General features: G+C 52.7%; 3 protein-coding genes across 3 annotated transcripts; 2 read left to right on the top strand and 1 right to left on the bottom strand.

The window, feature by feature from the left end:
* Positions 1 to 157: 157 nt before the first annotated feature.
* On the top strand, positions 158 to 1,449 carry PpBr36_01274 (uncharacterized protein; the record flags this gene model as incomplete). The annotated part of the gene is made up of 2 exons (XM_029888462.1): positions 158 to 407; positions 599 to 1,449. The coding sequence occupies 2 exons, from the start codon at positions 158 to 160 to the stop codon at positions 1,447 to 1,449; spliced, it is 1,101 nt and encodes a 366-aa protein (XP_029751551.1).
* A 328-nt stretch (positions 1,450 to 1,777) lies between these two features.
* Positions 1,778 to 4,611, bottom strand: PpBr36_01275 (uncharacterized protein; the record flags this gene model as incomplete). Its single annotated transcript, XM_029888463.1, has 3 exons — positions 1,778 to 1,811; positions 1,886 to 4,475; positions 4,542 to 4,611. The coding sequence occupies 3 exons, from the start codon at positions 4,609 to 4,611 to the stop codon at positions 1,778 to 1,780; spliced, it is 2,694 nt and encodes an 897-aa protein (XP_029751552.1).
* Positions 4,612 to 5,381: 770 nt separating this feature from the next.
* Positions 5,382 to 7,364, top strand: PpBr36_01276 (uncharacterized protein; the record flags this gene model as incomplete). Its single annotated transcript, XM_029888464.1, has 2 exons — positions 5,382 to 5,592; positions 5,677 to 7,364. 2 exons carry the CDS (start codon positions 5,382 to 5,384, stop codon positions 7,362 to 7,364), a joined length of 1,899 nt encoding a protein of 632 aa, XP_029751549.1.
* Positions 7,365 to 8,907: the final 1,543 nt, after the last annotated feature.

The following is an 8,907-nucleotide window of genomic DNA, read 5'->3' on the forward strand; positions in this document are numbered from 1 at the left end:
CAGGCATCTTTCAGCCTCAATCGGGGCTCCTTACGGCAATGGAGCAGGCGATTTGTCTAGTTGATTAACCTCTACAAGGACTACTGTATTTACTCACACACGATAATAGCGGGGTATCAGCTGCAACAACAGTCGCCCTTTGGCACTGATCAACATCATGTCTGCGCCGCCTTCTATCCCCAATCTGTTCTCGCTCAAGGGAGCGCGGGGTGGTGGCGGATTTCGACAACGGCGGGGCGGCGGCGGCGGCAGCAGCGGTGCCGCACAATCGGCGGCCGGCCACGATGCGACCATTCAGGGTACAGACACGGATGCCGCAGTCTCTCGATCAAGCGCCGTTGATCTTGGCTATCTTGATGATCCCTTTGCCCAGTACTTTGTGCAGAACGCCGTTGGCCCCTCAAGTCGTAGATTACCAATTATCAACAGAGGTTGGAATTTTTTCTTCTTTTCTGTTCTTCTTTTTCTTTTTCTAATGTTACTTGTTTCTCATCCTCAAATCTCCTCTCTCACTCGTCGATGTCTCTCCATCGTATCCGTCCCCCACCAGACACATAACAAAAGAAAAGGAACACCTAACATCAATGTGGCTTGGCAGGCACATATACACGCACCGCCGGCCTCGACGTTCTCGTCAACAGGTTTCTCGGTGTAGCTGACGGTGACCAGCAACAAAAGCGAGGCCAGCAACACCAACAGAGGCAGATAATCTCGCTCGGCGCAGGAACCGACACCAGGAGCCTGCGTCTTCTCAACCGGCACGGCGCTGCTGGCATCGTCTACCATGAGATAGATTTCCCTCTAATCTGCGCCAAGAAGCTCAACATCGTCAAGGCTGCCCCCGCCTTGAGGAATCTCCTCCCCGACCCCCAGATCGAAGACGATGGCTCGTGGCAGTGCAGCACGCCCAATGATGGCCGTTTCTGGTGCCATGGCCTCGATCTCAGGAAGCTCGCCTCGCAGCAGCAGCAGCCTGACGATGCACCGGTCGACATCAAGGGTCTGAGGACGGACATCCCCACTCTCCTCATCTCCGAGTGTTGTCTTTGCTATCTGCAGGTGTCCGAGGCCAAGAGTGTAATCAAATGGTTCTCTGACCGCATACCAAGCCTTGGCATCGTCATCTACGAGCCCACCAAGCCGGACGACCCATTTGGCAAGACCATGATCTCCAACCTCGCGGCCAGAAGTATTTCAATGCCCACCCTGTCAATATACAGGCAGCCGGCGGATCAGGACACCCGGCTGCGAGACGCGGGCTTCGAAAATGCCAGGCACATGACTGTCAATGACATCTGGTCACAGTGGGTAGCCCCCGAGGAGAAGGAGAGGGTTGATCGCCTGGAAGGGCTGGATGAAGTCGAGGAGTGGGAGCTGCTGGCCGGTCATTATGTCGTCGCATGGGGGTGGAGGGGGCCAGGCTTCGAGCCGTGGGAAAATCTGAGCTAAGGTAAACCGGATGAGATGGTCTTTGCAGCGGTAATAACCAAGGATCTAGAGATAATGAGCTCGATCCTATGATTAATTGTCAAGAGCCAATAGAGTCACAAACCACCAAAATCTTTCTAAGGTGTGCATCGTGAATCCGACAGCTCCAACAGCCATACATCTAATACTAAACAGCCTTTCCTTCACTGCCTTGGATATCCTTTATTTTCAATCCGACATAAAACCTGACCTGCGTGATCACATGCTAAAGAAATATACCTCTGGCGGTACCACATTACAACGCCCAAACGCCAGGTGATATGATGAAATTGACACGTAAAAAACAAATTCAGATGCGATAGACCAAATCCCCGCCCGTGTACCTGAAAAAAAAAGGGGTCAGTATGTGTCCTTCCAAGTTGAACCAGTCCAGATATTGCGGGAGCGAGCAACTTACATGACCTGGTTTGCTTCATCCATTTTGCGCAAGGCCTTGACAGCCTCGTCCTTGCTGAACGCCCCGCCGCTGCGAGAGCCGATCTTGGCGTTGACGGCCTCAACAACATTGTCAAGGCTAGCAGTATCATCCTCGAACAAGTCAGTTGACTGGAGTTGTCCCAACGCCTGTCGAAAAGCGCTTAGTCTAGGTGCAGTTATTTCAGGGCCGTCGTCCTGACTGATGTTTAGCGCCGCAGCCTCATCTGCAAGACCTTCCGCTTCGGCGTCTTCTTCATCTTCTTCCTGGGTTTCCAGCTGGGAGGCGGGCACAGAAGATGCGTATGACACCTGAGATTGCGACTGTGACGAGCTTGCGGCCGCTCCCCGGCGACTCCTGTTCGAGCGCCTTGGCGCAGCTGCCTCAGAATCTTGTTCCACATCGTCATCCTCGTCAGCATCGACAGGTACGCTGGATGTGTCGGTGCGACGACCGTTGGTAGTGGCCGCACCTCTACGAGTTCTGGCGGTACCACGAGCTGACCTGGTGGCACTGGCACGAGCAGTGCTACGCAAGTCACCATCGTCGTCCTCATCGCTGCTGTCATCTTCGCTCGATGAGGCATACTCCACATTTTGAGTCTTTCTCCGCTTCTTGCGTGACTCGGCCTCAACTACCTCCTTGAACAGGGCAAAGCGCAGAATTGACTCGGCGGCTGCGGCATCGCGCTCCTCCACGCGATTTGACAGGCGTGATCGGGCGTGTGCTGTGGCCAGACGGATGATTGTCTCCAGGGTACGAACCGTCATTGGACTAGTGCGCCGCTGGTTGCCCTCAACTTCATCGTTGCGCAGACCGACATAGATATCGGCGATGCGGTCAGATGCCTCCTGCGTCAGGACTGGCCGGATACGCGTCTTGGCATACTGGATGTACTTCTTCATGAACGGTATGCTGAGTACTTCGGGCTTCTTGTTGGCACCTCGCCCAGATGTCACCGTCACACCGGCATGGAGCATCGAGTCGTACTTTTCAAAAACGTCAGTCGGCCTTTGCGACTCGTTGCTCTGGCTCTGCATCCCGACTCCTAGAGACTGCTGCGTGTTCTCTCGCACCACCGAGCCTTCTTCTGTGCCAGGCTGCCTGTAGCGGTGCATGCGCAGGACGTGTTCAGATACCTGACGGTCTCGTGCATCCTCAATATCGTCCGTCACTACGAACAGCAGGTCGAAACGAGAGAGCAGTGAGTCCGGGAGAGCAATGTTTTTGTGCGGGTCCTTGTGCGGATCATACTGGCCAAAGATGGGGTTAGCGGCAGCAATGACACTGCAGCGAGCGTTTAGCGAGGTGTGAATGCCGGCCTTGGCGATGGTGACGGTTTGCTGTTCCATGACTTCGTGAATGGCGACTCGGTCAATATCTGACATCTTGTCGAATTCGTCGATGCAGACAACCCCGCGATCTGCCATAACCATGGCACCTGCCTCAAGTCGCCTCTCTCCTGTCTCCTTGTCCGATGTCACGGCAGCAGTGAGACCAACACCCGAGGATCCTCGACCTGTGGTGGCGATGGCCAAGGGAGCTGTGTTGAGAACAAATCGAAGCAACTGGGACTTGGCAGTGGAAGGGTCACCGACCATGAGGATGTTGATATCTCCTCTCAGATGTGTGCCGTTCTCCAGATTCTTCTCCACACCTCCCAGCAACATGAGCAGAATAGCCTTCTTTATGTGATCGTGGCCGTAGATGCTGGGGGCTAGTGACTGCGAGAGCAACTCGAACAGGTTCTTTTTCTTGGCGATCTTGTTGATGTTTCGCAGGTCGGTATCGGTGATGGTGGCTGTCGCAACGCCACCACTGGCCTTGGATGACAGCAGAACAACATTGTTGGCCAAGATCAAGGTCTTGAAAAGTGCACTATTGTGGTTGGTGTTGCGGTTTCCCATGGTCCTGAAGATGCCGACTAGCTGCACCCTGTCGCCGGGCTTCACCTTATCGACGAGATCATCGTCCAGGATCACGTCAACACCTCTTGGAAGCTGACCAGCGGGTGCTCGCTCTGGCATCTCCTGAATTGAGATGGTCTGGTGGTCCCTGTACGTGCAAAAACCGTACTCGGTGGTCAATGGGTTGCCCTTGGGGTCTTCAGTCGGATATACGCTCGATGTTGTGACGCCGTTGGTCATGGTCTGATCACGATATTCACGAAAGTAGAATTTGTCCTCGGCCTCGCTGTGGTGCACACTCTTGACGACCTTTGGTCGAATGAGGGAGCATCGTGTCACAATGCCCTCTATCGAAACCATGCGGTTGAGGAGTTGCGAAGAGAGCGTCCTTGGGTTGCAGGCGTGCGAACCAAAGCTGCCGGCCCAGGCGCAATAGTACTGGACCTCATCATGAGTCTGATCGGGGCGGGCATTGGGCACGGTCTTGACGATCTGCTTCAGCGCGTAATTGAAAGCAAGGGAGTACTCGAAAGGATCAAGTAATAGACCCTCAGCAATCTCGGGATTGTGGTCGCGGACATGGTCGATGTTCACTACTAGTCGTCTTTGGTTTTTTTGCAGCATCAATATGATGTCGGGCCTGTAGCTCCGGGCATTTTGGTCGTCTGATGATCGACAGATTGGTTGTTAGAGAAAACCGAGCCGACTAGTGATGCAGTGTTTGGACTTACGAGGATCAAGAAACTCTTCAGCCTGGCGCACGCGACTGGCCGCAGCCTCATCGCGAGTTAAGCTATCCATGTTGAATTTCTGAATAGCTTGCGAGCCAAGATTTTTGCAAAATATTTGGCTTGTCGCAGGGCTGGCTGCAGGTGTGATACTCGGTCAAACCCAATCTTGGTCAAAGTCGATAGGGACTAATTGGACCAAAGAGGAGGGGTTTGACCGTCACCCAGGAAATACGCGTGCGAGGGGTGCAACGCGAAAATGCGCGCTCTAACTCTCGAGTCTGGAAGTGGGTTGACTTTAATTGCCCCGTTTGATGCATATTGCCGGGCTTGCTATACCCTTGTCTCATTCCTAGGTACCTGCCAAGCTGCCTGCCTACCTTACCTTGAGCAATGTGACAAGCGACGGAACTTGCCTATTTTCAGTGGTTCAGCCCATGGTACATATTTTGGGGGCTCGCCTTGGCAGCTTTTTTCGGATGATCAGAATATAACAAAATAGCTATCGTCAACAGTCTTCTATTATGATACACATATTGTCGTAGTATCCTGGAACTAGAACCTGTATATTTTCCGGGCTGGCGGCAAGCGAGTGAGTGCACGTGCAGTCGCCCAAGCTCCTTGTGCACACTACGGTGTGGTCAGTGCTCAGTATGGGGAATTGAGTTCCCCACCCCCAAAGTGCCTTCCTACCCTTACTCTACTGTTAGAGTTACCGACTCCATCATCATTATCACCTTACACATCACCACATCGGGGCCCCTGGATTTAGATGCATGCCCGCCACAATCACCTGAGGTTCACGACTACAAAAGGCATTCAAATTGAGCTAGCGCTGTCGCCATGGCGGTAGGCCTGGCTAATGGACGACATGCCGTCGAGGAGGAGGCGCGCGCTGAAGTAGATGTCCTCAACTCCCGCCTCGAAAAGACGACCCAGCTCACCAAGAAGATCGAAGCATGCCTCGTGAGGCTTGAGTCAACTGGCAAGAGTGTTCGCGAGGTGGCTGGGCCTCTAAACGGAGAGACCAAAAAGTTGCAGGTTCTTGGTCACAGTAAGCACCTACCCAGTCTAGCTAGCTATGGCCTTGCGGCCTACCTGGCCACCCAAGCAACTAACAATCATGCGCTTCCCGCAGACATCGACAACGTTCTTTCCGCCATCGAGAGGTTACGGGCGCCAGCCGACAGCAAAAATGATGAGGAGCAAATCATTCGGATGGGTCCTGAGAAGGCAGACCTACCGAACTACCTAAACTCTCTGAAACGCTTGAACAAGGCCCTTGTCGACATGAAGGCATCGAACCTTCGATCAAACCAACAGACAATGAATGATCTGCAGCGTCTCGTCAACCTGGGAACTACGCAGCTGGCAAATCTTTTCGATAAACTGTTGCGCAGCGAAACCCCACGATCGCTTGAGCCTCTGCATTACATAACAAAGGACAAGCCATTCCCGCTTCTATCACGAGACAACGTCAACCGTCTAGGGCCCATATACTCCTTTGTGGCAGGGTCGAATCGTCAAGGCAAAGGAATTGGGTCCGAAACTACGATTGCAGAGGTATACTCCGAGGTTCGTGGTCCATATTTGGCCGAGACTCTAGCCAACCTGGCCGCCGCAAGTGTCAACACAGCAAAGAAGAAGAATCCGGATGCGGTTTACCGTGCCGGAACAAATGGCATTGGTACCTATGCCCAGGCCATGGAACGTCTGTTCCAGGCCGAATATGAGAACATCACAAGGATATTCTCCAGGGAAGACTGGGCCCCTCTTTTCCAAGCCACTTGCCAGAATGCGATTGTGGAGCTCTCCCGCACTCTTCGTGAGATTAACGCTCACATCAAAGTTCATCTGAATACGGATTGCTTCCTTGCTTACGAAATCGTCGAGATCATCTCTGGAATGTCAAGCCGTCTTGAGGATTTGCGCGCAGCCTTTGCCGCCTGTCTTAAGCCGGTCAGGGAAACGGCGAAAACCTCACTTGGCGAACTTATAGAGGATACCAAGAGAAAGGTTGCCAACATGCAGTCCATTCCAGCCGATGGCGCACCCTCTCCTGTTATCGCAGAGACCATGCAGCGACTGCAAACTATGGTCGAGTTTTTGAGGCCTGTCTCCAGCATAATGATATCGATTGGTAATGGCGGGTGGAAGTCGCTGGCTTCATCACGTGGCGGAGGTGATGCCCTGCCAAGCCTGGCCTCCTTTGACGTTGGAGCGAATGGTCAGGAGATCTTTGCGGACTACTGCAGCGACACCATCGATATTCTTCTTCTCTCTCTGGATGGCAAGGCGAGGATGATGAACGGAAAGAAGCCGGTGGTTGGTGTTTTCATAGCAAACAGTATTGCCATCATTGAGCGGTCGATTCGTGAGTCTGATCTGGCGCCTCTAATGGAGACGCGCCTGGGCATATTGGAAACATACCGCAAGAAGGCGAAGCTCTACTACACAGAGCCCTGCAAGGATGTGTCGATGCATCTTTTCGACGTCATTCATACGAGCAAGTCGGCTCGCCCATCATCAGGCCAGGCTTCTGCAGACTCGGCAACAATCCTTAAGCAGCTTAGTTCCAAGGACAAGGAAAGTATCAAGAACAAGTTCACGTCTTTCAACGCCGCTTTTGACGACATGGTAGCACGGCACAAGTCTTTCAGCATGGAACGCGAGGTCCGCCAAATGTTTGCCCGCGACATGCAGCAAATGCTGGAGCCGCTTTACGTCCGTTTCTGGGACCGATACCACGAAGTCGACAAGGGCAAGGGCAAGTACGTCAAATATGACAAGGCTGCCATTGCTGCTGTTTTCTCTAGCCTCTACTGAGGTGTGTGCCTCACGCCACCCACACAGTCTTTATCTCCCCCACACCACCACACAACAACACCAAGCCGTCTTGAAGCTGCATTCGTCTAGCTATCGACCAGGCTTGTCTTCAAGAGCGGACTTTGCAGGTCAGCATACTTGTTTTATTAATGTCGAATTTGGGAAATCCATGCATATCGCACGGTTGGAATGATACCAAAACGGTCAGCAGGAGTTTTTGGCGTTAACTAAGTTAGCTTTTTATCTATGCTCGAGTTTCTTTCCGTTGAATGGACTGCCAAAGTCACTGTGACCTCAGAATGCTTAAGTATACTGAGTGAGGTCAACACTGGTGTTATTGATATCGCCCTCGACGTTTTAGCAATGACGGTAGCTATGGCGGAAAGGCCAAGTGCAAATCATCCTGTACGGCCTCGCAGGGACACTTTCTTGACTTGATCCGGATACCGTTGAATCAAGTGACAACCACGGCCCATTGCAAATTGCAAAGCCTCTAGTGAAGTACCTAGACTGAGACGGTTCCCGATAGCAGACTGCATCAGGGAATAGACTCCACAAGACCTTTCTGCAGCCATTACTGTAACTCTGGGGTTTTGGTTCGCCCGGACGAGCAATCATTAGCTGCACCTTGCCAGAAAAGGCACCGAGAGGCGGGTTGGGTTTGCAGCATATTGTCTGATATGCTGCTTTCGCCTCCGCCTTCTCCGACATGGTTCGAGTTTTCGTCACCCTCTGAGCTATACCTTATTCAGAAGGGGTCATCGGCCATGTAAGTGGCCGACTAATCTTTGGGGCGGGCCGTGGCATCGCGACATGTAGAGATACACTAGAGTACCACGCATTATTACTTCCCCCACGTCAGGCAATGTAAGCCAGGGGTGGCCGATAGTGCCGGTGTCCTCGGATACCGATGGGATCGTCCTATTCCGTACGGACTTTGTGGAACTTTCGGAAAAGAGCATCTGCACCATGTCGTCGAGACAACCCTCCCTCGTGTGCAGCGTGGCAAGTAATCAATCCGACAGTAGCAGAGTAAGTAAACATGCTAGACTCCCATGCTCAAAAGGGACTTTGACCTGTAACGGGTGTAGTGCGAAAGTCAGAAACAGGGTCACAACCTAACAATGGATGGATGCGGCTCGCCTACCTAGGTAATCACACGCTTACAACCCCCTCGCAGCCTCGCGACATGCCGTCTCAGGCACCCTTATCGGGTCTCGTTGCGATCGCCCCCACGGTGGACCAGGTTGTATTCCGCCCTTTTCTCACGTTTTGTTCCTCTTTTGTTTCTTTGCTTTTTGTCTGCCGCTTCGATGTCCTCTTAGCAAGATTCTTTGCCACTCTAGAACCAGAGAAAGCTAGAGGTCACTTCAATCATGATTGGGTATCTTGATAGGAATGGCGACAGGACAGCGGACTTCTTCTCTTTTTTCCCCGTCTTCCCCTGCCTTCTTATCTTTTCCATCCTGGCGCTTTTGTCTTTGGGGCCGTCATTTTCTCACCTAGGTCAAGCGCATAGGACAACTCGCCAACTGATGGGCTA

The sequence above is a fragment of the Pyricularia pennisetigena genome, chromosome 2, assembly GCF_004337985.1.
Source record: "Pyricularia pennisetigena strain Br36 chromosome 2, whole genome shotgun sequence".
Classification (NCBI taxonomy): domain Eukaryota; kingdom Fungi; phylum Ascomycota; class Sordariomycetes; order Magnaporthales; family Pyriculariaceae; genus Pyricularia; species Pyricularia pennisetigena.